General features: G+C 45.6%; 1 protein-coding gene across 2 annotated transcripts; it reads left to right on the top strand.

The window, feature by feature from the left end:
* The first annotated feature begins 379 nt into the window (after nucleotides 1-379).
* LOC133107743 (high affinity cationic amino acid transporter 1-like) lies at nucleotides 380-19,599 on the top strand. 2 transcript variants are annotated; one of them, XM_061216885.1, is made up of 12 exons: nucleotides 380-597; nucleotides 7,686-8,104; nucleotides 8,650-8,808; nucleotides 9,215-9,386; nucleotides 9,737-9,870; nucleotides 10,350-10,572; nucleotides 11,609-11,748; nucleotides 12,947-13,049; nucleotides 13,609-13,820; nucleotides 14,276-14,427; nucleotides 15,572-15,680; nucleotides 16,661-19,599. In XM_061216885.1, exons 2-12 carry the CDS (start codon nucleotides 7,735-7,737, stop codon nucleotides 16,795-16,797), a joined length of 1,911 nt encoding a protein of 636 aa, XP_061072869.1. In that variant the 5' UTR covers nucleotides 380-597; nucleotides 7,686-7,734; the 3' UTR covers nucleotides 16,798-19,599. The 2 variants fall into 2 exon arrangements, with proteins under 2 accessions (XP_061072869.1, XP_061072868.1); XM_061216884.1 differs by having other exon boundaries at nucleotides 7,683-8,104.
* Nucleotides 19,600-20,113: the final 514 nt, after the last annotated feature.

Raw genomic sequence — 20,113 nt, 5'->3', positions numbered from 1 at the left:
GCATATAAAAAATATATCAAAAATACAGTTACTCTGGAAATAAACTCCGGTATGTCGATGTTTTAGTAGTGCAAAATTAAGTTAACGGATGACTGACATGTCCTAACAGCTACGGTGTTTCCCTTTGAGTTGTCCACACAAGGGCAGTGTGTAGTCTACACTTGGTTTTGCCCCTTTTATCAGTGTATATCGCCTACATATACTATAAGTACACACACACCCGGGCCCGCCTTTTTTTTCGTATCTTCCCGCGCGAAAATATATTAAATGCAGGACGTCTTTACAGCCGATGAGTGATGCTTCTTCCACCGTTTCCTTATTTATAGTAGACGCTATATATGCGCTGAGCGCACACTCATTGAACACACGCCGCCTTTTTGTGGCACATGTTCAATTCACTGTTTCTCAGGACCAATTGAATTGTTTGGGAGGGGCCGACAGATACCACGCAACAATTCTTCCCCGTAGCCCCAACAAAGTGCTCACGAACCCTGTCAAGATAGCTAGAACCGTGGTATCAAAGAGAAGCCAGCAAGAGCAGGAAATCCGGACACGGTTGAAGCGTAAAAACTAGGGCGATTCTGCATCTGAAGTAAGGTAAGGCTTTCGCTCCCGTTTCGTTCTCTTCAAAATATGCAAAACGGAAAATGTTTCGTCTTTTGATGAGGAATATTAAGAAGAATGGTGGCATTTTTTGCGATTATTCGCGCGGAAATATAGCCTACTATTTATTCGTGAAATGTAACTTTATGCCATTCGTTATTCCGACCGCGATGCACATGGTGTTTTCAGGTTCCATCTTAGAGCTGATGCAACATGGCAAATTAATCGTCTGTTTGAAACTGTTACGGATTTTCTCTGATCGTCTGCAGTTCAACGTAAACATTAGATAGTTTGGTCTTAATTATTGTTTTCTTAATTTATTTACAGTAATGTTTAATGAAATTATGAAGTGACTCCGCGAAGGAAGCTATGGCAGACAGAAGATATCTAGGAACGGAGTAGCCACCACGCTTTGCCCTGAAGCACTCGAGTGTATCCGTTTCAACTGGAAAAGGCGTCTGTAATGTGTGAATCATTCCTACCAGTGTGACGAGAGAATAGGCTACTTTAATTCGGTAGGAATAGCCAAACACTTAAAAATATAATTTCGATATTTTGATTGACCATACCGCACGAAGTAATACGCAAAAACTAGTTATGCCACATTTCAATCCATTTTCAGTAGCTAGCTAGCCCACAAAATTCGTTTAGTCGATAATTCAGTAATTTAGCCAGTTAAACTTTTGTTGACTTCATGTTTGGCAGTAACTCCTCGCATTCTCAGTTTTAAGCGTGGCAATCATTCCTCCGACACGTTGTGCTAGATATAGCCTTGCTATAGGCTAGTCTGTTACATTGGCGAGTAAGTGTACCAATATTGATTAGTGAACATAAATTATTTGAGGCGGCGCATAACTGTTGATATGCTGTAAAGATGTTACTCCACCGCGAACCTCTAAAAAGCTAAACTCTAAACATTACATAGATCGACGTCACCTGCTTCATTTTATTATGTGGTACAAATTGACCTAATCTCGACCGTATGTTGCTCAGTGACCAGTACAGGTATACATGTATTCCATACAACTCGGAACAGTAACCGCGAGTAGTAGTCGTAATAATATCGTTTGCGGTCATTGACTGTAATGGAATGTTAAAGATGGCTGTAAGTTGTGTAAATGAAAATAGACCCATACATTTCGCATAAGGACCAGTAACGGACTATCTCAGAACACAGTATTACTGTAGATGAATTCTACAGACCAACAATTCACGTGTAAGCGTGCAATGAGTGAGATTAAATTTACCGAGTCATTGGTCATATAAACAGGATCATGCATTGTTACTGTATAAAATGCATCAAGGTTGCATAGTTGTAATGTTTATGGGCTAATGGGACAAGCTTTACGAAAATGGAAGATCAAAATCGGTTCAAAAATATTCTGTTGAATTAATACGTATTTATCTAATGTGTGATGGTTCTATAAACTGGAGGGGGACTGGCATGCATTACATTTTAGCCACAAACAGAATACAGGAGCATTCTGTGTGAGCCTACAGTAATGAAAATGGAAATATTGACTGTGGGACAATATGTCACTTCACTGTACACAAAAGAAAAACTGTCTGGGCTGAACTAAAACACACCAAAACTTAAATGATATTAAAAAGTACAGAATGTGGACTATTCATTTAAGCTGTGGTCCTCAATCTTATCCAGAGAAGGCTTGTTTGGGTGCAGACATTTGTTACAACCAAGTAGTAAACAGACCTGATTCTGCTAATCAAGGTCCTTAGGAATCTGGTGTCTAACTGCTTGGGGGGGGGGGGGGGGGGGGCTGCACTTTCTGGATAAAATTGATGACCCCTGTATCTTCAAAAAAACAACAACATGAAGACGCCGCCACCTTCGTCTCTGTTATTCCGCAATTAAAAAACCAGTACCTCAATATACATTTTACAGACCAACTTGTAAATCAAGTCAGTTGTAGGATTATTGTCATTAATCAAGGACATTAGCTTGAGTCTAGTAAGGCGGGACTGTAGAAATTCCACATGGTACATGTTTATCGAATCTCTTTAAAATGTGCGTGTGCCCATACAGCCAGTGACAGAGCTATCCTGGTACAAGGCTATGGCGCTACGCAGTTCCCCGCTGCAGCTGGACGATCACCAGTTGGCTGTTGACACAGTAAATGTGCTGCTGTTGTTGGTCAAACGCCTCCGCCGCATTGCTGGGAGAGAACAGCGGCCGTAAAACGGCCAAAGTGGAAAGGTCACATTCAGAACATGGGCATTGAGAACACGTCAGTGCTTTTTGAATTTTTTTTTACTCCTTCTACTCCTGAACCCAAGTACACTTGACCTCTAAATTCAGACCCCGCCTCACACCAGGGACATGTTCAATTGGAAAATATTTTGCTACAGTTTCTGTGTTTAACAATAGGTTTCCTCCCAACGGTGTGCAGTGTTTTCAGCAGGCTTTGAGGTATGTTTGCTCTCATTGGGTGGGTGTGTCGAGGGTGTAGCCCAAATCAATGATGACGTAGGCCTGTGATTTAACCCTATATGGGTGGTTGGGACCTGAGTGTTACATCTCCCTAAACAGACGCATGTGACCTGTGCGTTACATCTCCCTTAACAGAGGGATGCGATGCCAGCGTTGTATTTCTAAGTCAAAGTGTTTTATTTATCAAGTGCTCAGCACAAGGTCGTTCTGAACAATTACATTTTTGGGACATGGCAGGCAACAGCTATGTAGTAGACATAAAAAAAAGAAGAAAGAAGAAGAAGAAAATCCATCCATCCATTATCTTAACCCACTTATCCTGAACAGGGTCACAGGCTCCAGCCTCCCTATCCCAGCATACATTGGGTGAAAGGCAGGAATACACCCTGGACAGGTCGCCAGTCCATCGCAGGGCACACACACCATTCACTCACACACTCATACCCCCGGGCAATTTAGACTCTCCAATCAGCCTAACCTGCATGTCTTTGGACTGTGGGAGGAAACCTGAGTACCCGGGGGAAACCCACGCAGACACGGGGAGAACATGCAAACTCCACACAGAGAGGCACCGGCACCACCCAGGACCTCCTTGCTGTGAGGTGGAAAATTAAATCCAAGTAGTTAAAAAGATCATAAATAACGGAAAGAATAGTAAAAATACACATAACAGATGGGGAATATGGACAGTCAGGATAAGAGTATTACAGTAAGAAAAAGAGTATTTGATCATATGACTGTTTTTCAAGACACATGACTGCTGAAACGCATTGCCTTTTCTAGACCTTTCTATGGGTTTTCTTTAGGGTGCTTTAGTCCATAATGGGTGAAAGGCCCATATGTGATTTCTACATGAATGATACAGTTTGTCTTGAAAAATGCTCTGACGTCTTAGGAGCAAACCGTACTACGTCAGTCAGTCCGGCCACAGTTTGTAACAGGATGTTCAACGCGTCACCGCTCCTGTTTAAATAAACGGTTTACCGCGTTTTGTGGCTGGAGTTTCTCAGGTTAGCTGCCAGTGGATGAAAGCGCTGTGCATGTCAGAGGTCTAAATCTGACCTGCCCATCAGCCTCCCCCTGCAGCTGTTTTCTGTGACCTCTGTCCAGTCTCGTGGAGTGCTTTGTTTATTTTGTGCCCTTTACGTGCTCACCCTACCCCCCCCCCCCCTCTCCAGTAATACTCTCATTTTGAGTTTTCCTGTGTCTCGTTTTTATCTTTTGGCAGAAGACTGGTGTGGTCATTCTCTGGGTGTGGTGGGCAGGGACCCCATCATTATCAGCACATTTGCCCTTGTTTACACTCAGGCCGGTATCCCTGTGTGGTTTGACTGCTGGTTTCAGGGCTGGAGGTGGCCTTGGAGAGCCCCTCTAGCACAAAAGGCCAGGAGCTGAAGTTCTTGCCAGCTCTGCTCCGTGATTCATGCCGTCCTCCGTCCGAACAGACATTCCTTGGCCCCGGCTACCCCTTTGCTACCCGTTTGGCCAGCCCCACGGACAGCCCAGACAATCGCTCTCGTCCCTCAGGGCTGCGGAGACAATTCGGGGGAATTCTGGCGCTGGGAAACCCCATAAACCTGCAGGCTGTGGATCTGGGTTCTGTAGCAGTGAGAGGACGGGTCTGTGCGGAGGACAATGCTCCTGAACGTTCCTGGGGTCCCCTCTGCCCGGGTAACCCCAAACTTGTGTGTTGAAAATCGCGTGCTTCACTCACTGAGGAATAACGATTTCTCAAAGAACACAATAGAAATGACAGGACTATAAATTACATTTATATTTCCTCATATGAATAGAGGCGTATAAATAGCCATAAATAATCTCAGATCTCACTGAGGCTGTGGTAACCAACCCTGTTCCTGGAGATCTATTGTGGCATCCTGTATGTTTTCATTCCAACCATAATTTGGCTCACCTGACGACTAATCAGCAGTTGAATCTTGCTTGGTTAGGGTTGAAGTGGAAAAAATTACCATATGGTAGATCTCCTTGACATGGATACTCTGGTTTCAGACTTAGTCGGATGATGGGGTAATATTATAATTATTTTTTTGATTAAAAGGCAGTGTGTATATTAAACATATTTACCATCTCTCTGGTCCTGGTGACCAGCATCCCTGATGTTATTTGTTCTTCTGAAAACAGAAACTTGTGCATGAATGGCAAACGGGAATAAACAGGACCATGTGCCAGGGTGTGGGCGGGGCTCACTGAAAGGGTGTCCTGGCTGCTGATTGGAGAGTGAGGGGGCTGTGCCCCTGCCCTGCCCACCTGTTTAATTTCACCATTCTGCCCCACCTCTGCTGGTACAGCGCCTCTGGGATGCACGTCACCCCCTGTATTTATAACGCCTCAGAGTTTCCACTGTGTTCCTGCATGCCAGGATGAGATGTCCTCCTGAACACCCCCACCCCTATGTCAGGGCTGGTTTCCAACTAGATCTGGGCCAAAGTTGTTTTTTTAAACTTACCACTTAAGATTCAACATTATTTAACTAGCAATCGGAAAACACTTCTCTGCAAATCCCCAAGGTTCCTCGGTGAAACTTGTTTCCCCTGATTCAAGTGTACAAAACATGGGGAAGTCTGAATTTATCTTAACTTTTTAGCCAGTTCTTGATAATTTATACTTTGATAATTTATGTTCATATGGTTAATACAATTGTAATACATTGTGTGTGTGTGTGTGTGTGTTTGACACCAAAGCTTTGTTTGTCCATCCACGGGTAATCTGGAGGACTCCTGCTGGCGTTTAAATCATTAAAAGTTACGGGTGTGAGGTCTGGCACTCACACTAGCATCTCGGCGTGAAATGGACTTGGCTTAGTCATGAAAGGGCCTCTTGACCAAAAATTCCCAAACAAGTATAATCCCCCTGAAGCATGCTGGGAATACCTTTGCCTGCTAAACTGAGCGACGGGAGGACATGCCAAACGTTCCACACCCCCTGCCCCCCCTCACCTTTCCTCGATAGGCCACCATTTTGTGCCGTTCCTACCCCGAATAGGTCAAGGTCACCTCTCTGCCCTTCTGAAGGCCGAGTGGAGAGTGAGAGTATGTTTAAAGATTCTAGTCTGGCCTGCAGAACCAGTGTGTGTCTGTGTGTGTTTAGAAAAGGACGCTGCACCAGAACTGGCAGTGCAATTGCTTCCCTGATGTTGTCAAACGAGTTCCACAAACGCAATATTAAAATATCTTTTTCCCTCTCGGTGTGTCACAAGTTCTGTGGTCTCTTAAATTGGAGAAATGGTTTTTGTAGGGGTAGAAAATAAAACTGCAAGCATTACATGGGTAAACAAAGAAGTGAAAGTGAAAAAGTGAAAGGTTTAAGACAGGGTACTGCAGGTTGATACATCACCTAGGTAGACAGGTGCCACTTATGGTCTTGAAAAGCAACTTCATCCTGGTTTAAATGTCATCGTGTCATTGATCCTAATTTAATATCATTGTGTCTTATTCATCTCCTTATTGCTGGGAAAAGCCAGATCTACAGATCAGATCAGTGCCTTTACAGTGCTGGGGGCATGACTCTGAGGAGTCTGTACGGCAGTGGGTGTGGTGTCCTCTGGCCAAGGTGTCCTCTTTCCAAGTGATGTTGACGAATAATGATCTGGAACATTGGCACGTTGCATTTCCATATTTTACTACGGAAGGTGTGTTTTCCGAGAAATTCTCCTTAAAGGGAAGGGCGGCTATGGGAGGGCTATGAGGTTCAGTGTGGCCGATGGAGGGGCAGCGGTAGGTTTCAGACACCCCAGCAGGGCTCACCTGGAGGTCGCCGCGGTCCGGCAGAGCACGGGCGCTCACGGCAGCTTGGAATAGTCAGGTCATGTGACGCACGTGGGTGTTCTATTTGTGGGCCGGGGTTCTAAGTGGGTCGCGCTGACCGAGACATGTGAAGCATTTGGGGTTTGGTGACGCCAGAGTTCCCTCCCCACGCCGCTGCTTTCCTCCCTCCGTTCTGAGTGAGAAACCACGCGGCTGCGCTACAAAAAAAATAAGTCAGTCTTAACAAGTGTCTTCGTCTTCAATTTAGAATTCATCTTATTTTTATTACTTTTTTGTTAAATGAGACAAAACTGCCAATGAAGTGTCTCATTTCAAGATTTGCCAATGGGGTGAGAATTTCCCTTGTCAGGGAACAGTTGAATATTTTCTACTTGAGAATAAAAATAAGTCTGTAATGTAATAAGTCTTATTACATGACTAAAAATGCTTGTTAAGACTGCCTTTTTTTGTGTTCTTAGAGAGTACGAGTCTGCGTTTTACCTCAATGGAGCCCCTGCTGCCAGCCCAATTTTTTGGTTTGTGGGATGATTAAATGGTTTTAGCTTGTAGATTTTAAACATTTAATAGTACATTCTTCTTGGTCATCTACAATTCACAGTGCACACAATTGGTTTTGTTGTTTATAGGGGTCTAAGGAGCAGAGCTTTTTACCGTCTAAATGCCGGCTCACTCAGGACCAATATTATCAAATGACCTCTGTGTTTTGGGAAGTGTGGTAGGTAATTTGGGGTGGAGTTCTTTACAAATTACGGGCGAGGGATTACGATCAGACAGCATCAATAAAATCAGAGTCCCTCTCCACCTCAGTGAAATAGACCTAAAACTGTACTACTCTTTTTCATCAGCAGGTTTGATTGCTCACTCTCGCCGTGACCCCTGACCTCTGACCTTCCCGCCATGGCCTTGGAGAAGCTGAAGGGCGTGGGCAGGCAGCTGCTGCGGGTGAAGGTGGTGGACTGTAACACGGAGGACTCGCGGCTGTCCCGCTGCCTCGGGACCTTCGACCTCATCGCGCTGGGCGTGGGCAGCACGCTGGGCGCCGGCGTGTACGTTCTGGCAGGAGCAGTGGCACGTGAGAACTCGGGCCCGGCCATCGTGCTCTCCTTCCTCATCGCCGCCCTGGCCTCCGTCCTGGCCGGCCTCTGCTACGCCGAGTTCGGGGCCCGCGTGCCCAAGACCGGCTCCGCCTACCTGTACAGCTACGTCACCGTGGGAGAGCTCTGGGCCTTCATCACCGGCTGGAACCTCATCCTCGCCTACATCATCGGTGAGGGAGCGTCTGGGAGCTGCTGTGTGGGGGTAGTTTAGTGGCTAATGACTCAGACCCAGGAGGTCGGTGGTTCAAAACCCCGGTGTAGCCACGATAAGATCTGCACAGCTGTTGGGCTCTTGAGAAAGTCCCTTAACCTCACATTGCTCTAGGGGAGATTGTCCCCATGCTTAGTCTTCTCAACTGTAAGTCACTTTGGATAAAAGCATCAGCTAAATAACACATTTTTAACTCAGATCTGAACCAAATCAGATGGGGAGGCAGATCAGAGATATTTGAACATGACGTGTGGAATCAAGGAAATTTGCCTGAGAAACAAATAAGTGTATTTTTTATTGTATTCCTTGTATTCCTCATGAACATTGAACGTTTTGGATAGTTTTACACCTTTCCTCTCAGAAATGTTGTTTCTCCACATTGTTTCTACAGGAACATTGTGTTTTTGAGTAGTTCACGTTTCTCTGGAATGTTGAGCATTTGAATAGTTTTCCATCTTTCCCTCAGGAATATTGAGTTTTTGGGGTTTTCCATCTCTCCCTCAGGAACGGCGAGTGTTGCTCGCGCCTGGAGCGCCACGTTTGACGAGCTGATTGGCCGGCAAATGGGGGAGTTCTGCCAGCTCCACATGCCCATGAACGCTCCCGGAATCCTGGCGGAATATCCAGACATGTTCGCTGTGGTCATCATCCTCATCCTCACTGGTAAAACATCCTCATCTCTCCCTCTCTGTCGTTAAGTTTCCAACCAAAAAAGTTCTTCAACCACCAAGCGAATATACAAAATGTGAATTGCAAATTGGTGTGAGTTTCCTTCAACTACTGTTTGCAAATATCTTGAAGAGGACGCAAGAAGATTGTCTTATGGAGAGTGCCAGCAGCCCCTTTTTTGGGATGTGTGTGACATTTGGCTAATACTCAATACACTTTCTTTTGGACAACCACAGTCTGACGGGTGACAATAGAACGTTCAGGAACATTCTGTGATTTCAGTTGAGCCACTCTATCTTTGCGTTTTATAAATAAATGTTAAGACATAGCCTTGGGCTGTCTGAGTGTGGAGGAAGTGCAGCGCTTCCTGACCTGGCTGTGTCTGGTTCACTGGTCTCAGGTGTGCTGGCGTTCGGAGTGAAAGAGTCCGCCATGATCAACAAGATCTTCACCTGCATCAACGTGCTGGTGCTGCTGTTCGTGGTCATCTCTGGCCTGGTCAAGGGCTCTCTGAAGAACTGGAACATCGTACCTGAGGAGGTGCTCAACGTCACCAACGCCTCCCTCTCCAAGTGAGTGAGAAACAGGCCAATCTGAACACACGTGCATGCAAGATGGCGAACGTTAGCTAACAGTTTGATAAGGAAGTTTCTTGAAGGCCGCCTTTTGTGTGTGTGTGTGTGTGTGTGTGTGTGTGTGTGTGTGTGTGTATTGATAATGTACAGTAAGATGGCTTTGATAACGGGGGTTCTTTGTGTGTGTGTGTGTGTGTGTGTGTGTTGATGTACACTAGGATGCGTTCTGTGTGTGTGTGTGTGTGTGTGTGTGTGTGTGTGTGTGTGTGTGTGTGTGTGTGTGTGTGTGTGTATTGATAATGTACAGTAAGATGCCTTTTGATAACGGGGGTTCTTTTGCGACCCAGCTTTTCGCTGCCCCTCCCGTCGAGGGAGAGCCTGGGCGAGGGGGGGTTCATCCCGTTTGGATTCAGTGGGGTCCTGTCTGGCGCTGCCACCTGTTTCTACGCTTTCATCGGGTTCGACTGCATCGCCACCACAGGTTAGACCACAGCCCGCCACGTTCCCCTTCCCTGGCCTGGTCAGACAGGAGGAAAATGCTGTTTTTTCAGCAACTAGGACCACACAAAGCACTTTACAATTCATGCCTCTCATTCACATATTCACACACATCACACACACCAACGCAGACTTCCATGTGCTGGTCTCACACTTCACATGTCCAAAGGCTGTACTGGTGATCAACTGTTGACTTGTAAAAGAGTTTTTTTTTGTTCTTTGGTTTGTGGGGTTTTGGCATAAATCGCCCAGACCTGCATCAGATACGTAATGGTTTTCTGCACTTTCCCCTGCCTCCAGCTCTAGTTAGGCTCAAATATCTGAATCCAAAATGAACATATTTGTCCCCGGTCTGTAATCGCCGCACAGTTTGTACAGAAATCCACATTGGAGATGAGCGTTTAAGTGAAGCTGGACTGCACTCACCATGGCCCTCTCTCTCTCCTCTCTCTCTCCCCCCAGGAGAGGAGGTGCGTAACCCCCAGAGGGCCATTCCCGTGGGCATCGTGGCCTCCCTGCTCATCTGCTTCGTGGCGTATTTCGCGGTGTCTGCGGCGCTCACCTTTATGATGCCGTACTACCTGCTGGATAAGAACAGCCCCCTGCCCGTGGCCTTCAAGTATGTGGGCTGGGAGGGGGCTACCTACGCGGTGGCCGTGGGGTCACTCTGCGCCCTGTCCACCAGGTACGACCGTCCGGCAGTTCACCAAACGTATCCCAATTCACTTACTGTCTAGCTGACACATCCTCATGACCTAACATCATGATCAGATAGGGCTGCACATGCTGAGGGGGGTGTCTGTTCGCAGAATTGAATGAAAATCCAGTTACATTAGTACAGCGATTACATAACAATGACAGGCCATTCAGCCCAGCAATGCTCGCTTTTGCCTGAAAGCGAAATACCGTCTAGGGCAGAGATGGCCTGGGTGGATCGTATCCGTTTCTGGATGCTCTTAATTTAATTAGCCCAATCATTTACATGATCTGTCATTTATAGCCATGTTCCAAGGTATAAACAGCAGCTGATGAATTGTCTTATAGCATTTTATTGTGCTGTAATTGAGGAGTGAATTGGTCTCGGTGCATATGGCTACTTAGCTGATTGAGCCAGAGAAACTGGTGGCAGAAAAATTCAGCATACACACTGGCCCCTCCAGGGCTGGAGTTGTCCATCCATGATCTAGTATTCAATGTGACTAAAAGGAGGGCCACTCCCCCTAAACATCTTGTTTGTGTTAACTGCTGCTTCCTCTTGCTGTTGTGTAACATGTCAGGAGCTAGTTCTGCATTCGGTCGTGTGTGTTTTGAGTGTTTATTTCCTCATTGGCGACTACTACCAATGTGTAGCACCTACCTGGGTGATGCAACGGCAGCCATTTTGCACCAGAGCGCTCATCACACACGAGTTGAGGTGGAGAGAATGTTTTTGCCAATTAAATCAGAGGATGATTAGGTGACAGGTTGAAAGAGTCAGTTGGGGAATTTAGCCCGGACACAGGGGGAACCCCCTTCTCTTTGAGAAGATTGTGATGGAATCTTTAATGGCCACAGCGAGTCAGGACCTCGGTTTGAAGCTTCATCCGAAAGAGGGCAAAGAGTGTGGAAGTTGTGCTGTGATAGAACTGACTGCTGAGCCCTTTTATGCTGTACCTGCTATGTTTTAAACGTAACTGTGTACTGCCCTGCGTGAATGTGCGTGTTCCCTCTCTCCCCCGCAGTCTGCTGGGATCCATGTTCCCCATGCCCCGGGTGATCTGGGCCATGGCTGAGGATGGGCTGCTCTTCAGGTTTTTGGCCAGCGTCAACGACAAAACCAAAACCCCCATAATCGCCACTGTAACCGCAGGCATTGTGGCAGGTGAGACTGGGACTCGATATCACCGACAAGCTGGATACACACACACACGCACACAGCTTAATCCCATCCATCCATCCATTATCTGAACCCGCTTATCCTGAACAGGGTCGCAGGGGGGCTGGAGCCTATCCCAGCATACATTGGGCGAAAGGCAGGAATACACCCTGGACAGGTCGCCAGTCTATCACAGGGCACACACACCATTCACTCACACACTCATACCTACGGGCAATTTAGACTCTCCAATCAGCCTAACGTGCATGTCTTTGGACTGTGGGAGGAAACCGGAGTACCCGGAGGAAACCCACGCAGACACGGGGAGAACATGCAAACTCCGCACAGAGAGGCCCCGGCCGACGGGGATTCGAACCCAGGACCTCCTTGCTGTGTGGCGGCAGTGCTACCCACTGCACCATCCGTGCCGCCCAGCTTAATCCCATTTACACAACCATACCGTTTGGGAAGCAATAGGCCTTCTTTGGAGGTAATCCGGTCCTAATGGGTCTCTGTAGTCTCCCCACTGGCGGGTGTCCTGTTCACTGAGTTCGGAGTCGAGCTGCTGCTCCACTTGGGCCACTGTCATAACACCCATGACCACCAGGGGGCCAGAGTGTCATCCATACAACTGTTCTGTTTTTCATCCACTTTACACCGACCAATGAAAACCCACTATGATTTCATCATGACATGCAAATTGATGATCAAACAATCCAGTTCCAAATGAGCTCTCCTGGAAGGTGTTGTTTCACATAGAAAGTCTCCAGTGCAGATTATTAATATTTCAGTGGAAATTATTGGGAGGTGAGCACAGTTCGTGATTTTACTTTGTTTTGCAAGTAACTGTTCAAATTTCATTGGCAGTTTATCCTGTAAACAAGTGAAGACTGAACGTGCTCCTAGTGAAAATGATCACCCTGGCCAGAGGGATAACCACAGATTGTCGACTGATGGGTAGTCAATGCATAATGAGCAGTGCCCATTAGCACCAGACCACCATGAGTTCAAATGAATCAAATTAACTTAAATTGCATAAATTGCATTAATACATTTAACGCAGCTACACCGGGGACTGACCTTCCGGGTCCTAGTCATGTACCTTAGCCACTAGGCTACAGGCTGCCCAGAGCCTTTAATTTCATCATGGCTGTATGGCTTTTTAATGCTTCTGTAACTGGAGTCCTTCCCTTGCTCTCCACAGCGATCATGGCCTTCCTGTTTGACCTGAAGGATCTGGTGGACCTGATGTCCCTCGGCACTCTGCTGGCCTACACTCTGGTTGCGGCCTGTGTCCTGGTCCTCAGGTGAGCATCTGTAATGCCACCGTACCTGAATTTTCATTTAGGGAAATGTGGCGTTCATGTAAATCCATCTTGAATGAAAGTCGGTTGGATACTGCTCAAGGAACTGGACTTGAGTCAATTACATAATTGTTCTATGCTTTACTGAGCTTATCTGGTGTATTGGGAATCTGTGATATGCTGTCAGAAAGTGTAAGCCCGGCCTTCTAGTCCTCTTGGTTGGCTTAATCGCACCAGGCAAGATCAGCCGAGCACAGAAATGTATTTGAATCCAAATACAATTGGTGGGTTCGATTCCGTTCTGGGGTTTCTTAAGTACATATACAGCTCAAAAAAAAGAATAATAATTAACCAATTCACACTAGACACTGCAAAAGAGCATCTGCTAATTGTAAATAAATGTATAAGTTCTTTCACAGTTGTTTTTCCAAGCATTGGGCCTCATACAAGAAAATTTTGAACGGTCCTAAATGAAGGTCCAAAAAAAAAAAAAAAAAAAAAAGTTTGACTATGTTGCCGAACATTAGCTAACGGAACATTTTCTGACCCCCGTCTCTTCCAGGTACCAGCCGGAACAGTCCAACGTCCCAACAGCGTACCTGAGGGCCAGCACGCAGGACGAGGGGGAGATGAACAGCTCTGCGAGTGACAACAACATGCGCATCCTGCCCGAAGTGGAGGCCAGGGTCACCCCGAGAACCCTGTTCTGCCCCCTCACCCACTCCCCTTCTCCCCAGTCCGGCTCCATCGCCAACGGCTGCACCAGCGTGCTGGGTAAGACCCGCCATTCCTGCTGCATCACAGCGCCGTTTTACCCCTTCCGTCCCAAGAGGCCTTTTCTACCAGTCAGAATCACTGCTGTACAATTGCTCTGAGCCACTATTAAAATAATACTACATTTTCTCACTTTTCTCAACCAAAGCAAACCCCCTGGGGATTTGTGTGGAGCCACTTCATATCTGGCTTGGGGTGTTAAGGGTGTTAAGCCCCATCCTTTCCTTTTCTCTTTATTCTGAGAATTATTTTTTAAATTCTGGTTTAATTTAATTTGTATCCATTCCCCCCTATGAATATGTGTACAGTTTGTCGTTTGCGGAAATTTCTGGTAAAAAAAATAAAAAAATTAAAAGAAACCAAGCACAATGTGCCGTGTTGCCAATTCCCATTCCAGCGTGGAGCATTTTGTTGTTACCCTCAACCAACTCTCCCTCTCCCTGTCCCCTCCGCAGGGTTCCTGATCTTCGTGTTCTGCGTGGTGGCGGTCCAGGGGGGCACGGCGCGTGGGTCGCTGGTCGTGCTCGGGCTCCTGGCGGTGCTCTGTCTGCTCATCACCGTGGTGATCTGGAGGCAGCCTCAGAGCCAAGCCAAGCTGTCATTCAAGGTCTGTGGCTCCTCCTACATTCTCATTTTAAAGACAAGCTGAAACAGAAGGGGTGACACTCATGAGTGAAACGGATCTTTCCGGGGAATTCTTGAAGGGCGGGGAGTTTGACCGATATCAAGTGAGGGGAATGTCAAATGAGGATGCACCGCTGTGTGAAAAGGATATTGATTGGAAGGGAATGGAAAATTGACAGACATCTGAGTGACACTGGTACATGATGACGCAAGATCTCGTAAAACATTTAATGCAGTTCATTGCAGTTATGGTATTACTCATCTAAAATGCAGTACACATGCTGCAATACATGGCTATATTTTATGCTGAAAAATTGCTATATAAATAAGGATGTTTCCCCAAACAGCACAAGCCCTGTGCATCCCTGTGAATTGAACTAAACTTGTAAAGTTTATTTATAAATCCCAGTATCAAGGCATCACTCAAAGGGCTTCAAAGATTAAAACAATGGGTTTTTCCAGTTGGTTTGTCCGATGTTACAAATTGGTGAATAAAGGTTATTTTATGGTCAATGTTTAACATGTTTTAAGAGGTTGAAGCATTTAATTTGCTTTGAATGTTTAGTCAGGTGCCGAACACTGTCAGCCTTATTTCTCTGTAGGTTTACATACACAAACCCGGCCAAGGCTCAAGTCCCCTCTACTGCTTCATATATCTAATCTCACCAGCACTAGAATTACAAGAATGAACTGCCCAAGGTTCAGCTGAACCTTGGCTTAAAAGCTCTTGTGTTGGTCTCAGGGCCGTTGAGTAGATATTAAGCACAATGTCCTGTGGCTGTTATCATTGTGGGAGAGAGACTCGTTGTGCCTTCACGGGCATATTTCCGCAGCTGAAGAAATGAGAAAATATAATTCTGAATAAAATATGAAAATCATTAGGCCATTATTAAGACAGAACATCCCTTCAATTACATTTTTATTATATTATTTAAACACACTGCCTTGTGGAATCCTTCCCCTCCCATATCAATCGATTTACCTCAGCCTAAAGCGTACACAGAGACAAACACAAAGACAGACACACAGCAGTGTTGATGATCTCTGTCCACCACAAGTTCCATTGGTGTTATTACAATTATTATTATTATTATTATTAATAATAATAATGTTGATTTCTCTTGCAGGTCCCCTTGGTGCCCTTGCTGCCGGTGCTCAGCATGTTCATTAACGTGTACCTGATGATGCAGCTGGGCCGAGGAACCTGGATCCGCTTCGCCATCTGGATGGCTATAGGTAAGCTGTGCGTTTCACAGCCTGGCAAACATTCACCATTAGCCCCGAGTTTCCAACTGCCCGGCCCAAGCCCAGCAATCACAAGAAACGGTTCGCCATCGCGGACCTCATTGGATTTAGTCTTGTCTTCTGAAAGACTGACTGAAACGGTTTTGTGATTTATGTTGACATTTAGCAGATCTTATCCAGTGCAGCTAAAATTAAACCCGAGTAACAAGCAAGGACCCTGGAAATGTGGAGGGTCAATGGTGTTTCATCTGCTTTTAACATGAGTGCGGCTCTGGGTTTAAAGGGTACGCTCACCGTCTCTGCTGAGCACCATCTACTACACAGTTTAGAAGAGCATGTTGTGGTTTGGGTGTGTCTAATTTAAATAGCGTATTCTAATGAATCAACTGCCAGTAGTGTTCGGTGTAGTATTGATCCGTAACTTTTGTAAACAAGCATTAAAAGGTAAGCTGAAATGTGTGGGCATAAGTTTTCCCCACTTTATATCTTCACTGACATTTATGATGTAGACACTTCCAGAGAGGCACACTGACATCAGGGCAAGACTGGATAGCAGCAAGTATCTCTCAAACATTAGAGGGCAGCTAAAGACGTGTTTCTACCAGTGGAAATACCCGCATGGATTACATTACATTACATTATTGGCATTTGGCAGACGCTCTTATCCAGAGCGACGTACAACAAAGTGCATACCCATAACCAGGGGTAAGTGCGCTTAAAATGTTAAAGTTAAGAAGGAAGCATACAAACGTGTTTACGGCAAAAAAAAAAAAAAAAAATAGATCTACTGTGCAGTTACCCTTTAAAATGCACTTTAGAGCGGTTGGCTTCCCGGGTTAACACCTGGGGGAAAGGGCTTTGTCTGGGCAGAGACAGGTATGTACGTGTCTGCCCTGGTGGTTTAACCGCCATTACGCAACTACGTCTGCAATGCGTCATCGTCTCATCCTCCTCCTCCTCCTCCTCCACAGGGTTCGGCATCTACTTCGCTTACGGCATGTGGCACAGCACGGAGTGCGACTCCGACTCCGAACTGGGGGAACTGAAGCCCCCCGAGGAACCCACACCCGAGAAAGCCCCCTTCCTGGAGGAGGGGCAGGAGGCCTGAAGAGGAGGGTCGCGACCCTTCGTATTTTTAGGTGTTGCACCCCTGATGTCTGGCCTTTCAAAATTTTTGCTGACAAGACTGTTTAAAATATAGTGCACATCCACAGGGACCTCCCCCATGTGAACTTGAACTACGGGCCAAATAGCCCTTCAACCAACCTGCCAAAGCGGGTTTTTCAGGAACTTGTGGCCGCTACATTGCCTGAACGCTCTCTCACCATCAAAGCCTTCCTTAATTCAACTATTTTAGAGAATGACAAAAACAAGTTATCGAAGGAGGCCACATACAACTGCAAAAACAAAAGTGTTCTGCATTAGCCGTGCTAAACTTCTGCAGTGTAAACTGTATCCGTCCAAGTTGATATCTTTGAAGTGCTTCCCAAACACTAGGTTATGTGAGTTATGTAAAGTATGTAACGTTATTGCTTTTCCGGTTTTGGGTGTTCCACCCATGAAACCGATCGCCTTCAGCTTTTGTAGTCGATGCTACCACGGTACCACAGCTGTGCGTTCATCATTTGAACAAAAACACTTACCGGGAACAACCGTTCAAACTGTCTTGGGCGTCAGGTCAATATCGGGTCAGGTCAGGTCAGGTCAGTGGCGGAAAGTCTAGGTTCAGAAAGCAGGTTCTCATCAAATTAGCACAATTCTTCTGCCAGGAGGTAGAAGTGTTGAGTGAAATCAGCTGGCTGAGTTCACAGATGGAAGAAACGTGAGACAGGGATGGCATTTTGACCCATGGAGGTCCCACCTCTGAACATGGCTGATCCAGTCAGTGGAAAGTGCTAAAGTACTTGTGCTGCCTCATCTGATTCATTTTATTATTTTTAAATGTAATACAGCGATGATGAAGTGGTCAGACAGTTCGATGTCCGCTTCAGATGTTTGACACATCCATTACAGAAAGGCACAATGTACTAGAGACTTCTTTAGCTGCCTGGGTCATAAGGTTAGAAGACCTTTCCTGCATTATGAAATTGAATCATGAACTTCAGTCCATGTCCCTATAAAGCATTATAATGTCTTTTCATTTTAAAAAGGAGTTTCCATCAGTTCTTTGACCCAAAAGTGTTGACACATTTTAGGTTTCTCTAAATGTGTGGGACCTTGGTGTTCAGACGCACACAGAAACCAGAGCTATGAGTGTGACATCACACAACTCTCCCTGCCAGGTGAGGGCCTGAGATGCCAGTGTGCCTTATGGTCTAAACAGGGCCCCCTGGTGGCACAGTTTAGTTTTCATTTAGTCAGTGGCCAGGGAAAGCTCTGTAGTTCTTGTATCCTCCTTTCCTCCACAGCCCAGAAAACCGATCAGTGTCCTCCCTCCCTTCCTCCCTCCAGTGTTGCAGTATTGGAGAAGTGAAGGGGCTTCAAACTCTGCTCTCCGTAGCCTCCCAGTGAAGGATACGGGCGTTCGAGTCCCAATCCCGCCATGGCCAGTAACGCATTGGCGAGGCTTGGCAGGAGCAGTTTTTGGCAAGAGATACAAGTTTGGGAGTTGTGGGGAAAAGGGTAAAATAACAGTACTCCTGAATCCAGAAATTAAGTGTTGATTCATGTTTTGTCCATCCGTGCTATCTTAAAAAAAAATCCACAATGGTATGAGCTGAAGTTTTACTGAAATTTATATGGCTGTGTGCTTGTGAGGCTTGCGCTAGGATTCAATGCCATTTTATGTGCCATGAAATACTGAGTTATCCTCTGTATAAATGTACAATGCTTTGTACAGTCATCTTGTAAATATGAATCTATTTTCTTATGATAAATTATTTGAATGGCAGATAGCATTATGAAAAGCGGTGGTCTGTGCGTGTACTTTATGATCTCAGACCACTGGCCAGTGGGTAGCTAGAGTACTCTGTCTCATGAGTGCTGGTGTCTGTTAACTGCTGTGCAAAGTATTTCTTGCTACGAATCGTGTGAGAAATTGTCTTCCCTGTTCCCACTGGGGTTCCCAACGGCTTGCTCATTGAAGTTAGTTTCGCCGACTAAGCTTGGGCTTTTTCTAAAGAGGTCTGTTCCTCATATGCAATATTCCCACATTCACCAGGGTCAGGTTAGACAAGTGTGCTTGTCAGGATCTTTTTGTATATAATTTTAGCTGTGCCTTGAATTTACCAATCACATTTTTTGTGGCGGAGGATGTTAACAGGTACTTGTCTTTGTCCATGGGATTTGTGTGTGTGTTTTTCTTTTTTGGTAACTTTTTACGACTACAACTGCTTTCTGTCCTTGAATGGGGTTGGGGTAGAATTGCAAAAAGTCTTTTGCATAACACTTGCAATTGCAAGTACATAATCAAGGGATGAATGTTACTTTCTGCAGCTGAATCCGTATGAACACCTTACAGGACCATTAAAACCGTGCCAGTAGGAGAGTCTGTCCTGCATTCACTGTAAATTACATTTGCGTTTGATGGAAATTGTAGATTGAAATAATTGTACTGGGGCTCCCCAACCTTTGGGGTCTGCTTTCCTCGTAGAACCTCATAGCTCCTCACACAATGTGTGTATGGACAACTGTAATGTCTGCTGTGTGTGTTCGGCCCACAAGCTTATAGGGGTACACGAGCATGTTCGTGTATGTCTACATACACATTATTGGAAGGGTCACATGTACAGTACATATAGTCTTCCCTGTAAGTGCATGTTTCTTTCCCCTGAACCACGCAAAAGGTATCATGTATGTTTGACTGTGTGGACATTTTCCCTTTAAGTTATTTTATTTCTTTATTTAACCCAAGATATGTACTGTTACAAATGTGCTGCTGTTAATAAATGCTTTAAAGATTTAAAATAAAGGTTTCAAGTTTACATAATTACCTGCAACTGCTGAAACAAAAAAAGATATCCCAACTGACCCTGCTGGACAAAGCCTGCATAACATTCCGTTACACAGATGACAAATACCTGAACACTAATACACCAATGAATTATAATATTTATCCTTTACATTATTTTGAGATGGGTCTTCTCGTGTAAGTTGGCATGTGCTACGTGATTACAAACTACGGGAGAACTTGAGTTTGGAAACAATCGGCTTTACGTTTTTGAGCCTGAGATTGGGCAATGTTGCTTTAGGGGAAAAACTAACCAGAAAATAAAAAACAAAATATTTTTGGGTCAAATGATTGTTCTGCGGAGGCTGTTTACGTTCCTACTGCAAGGCCACGTGCGCTGGTGCTACCTGTACGCACAGGTAGAGTTCAACGGGCGACCAATAGGGGGCAGTCCTGATTTTAAAATGGCCTTCACTGGAGAGAAAGCGAAGACTCCAAACGAAAAAGGAACGACGAGAGCTTTCCATACCGTGCG

This window comes from Conger conger, chromosome 13, assembly GCF_963514075.1.
Source record: "Conger conger chromosome 13, fConCon1.1, whole genome shotgun sequence".
Taxonomy (NCBI): Eukaryota; Metazoa; Chordata; class Actinopteri; order Anguilliformes; family Congridae; genus Conger; species Conger conger.
The sequence above is the reverse complement of the archived record's forward strand: the minus strand, read 5'-3'. Positions and strand labels throughout refer to the sequence as shown.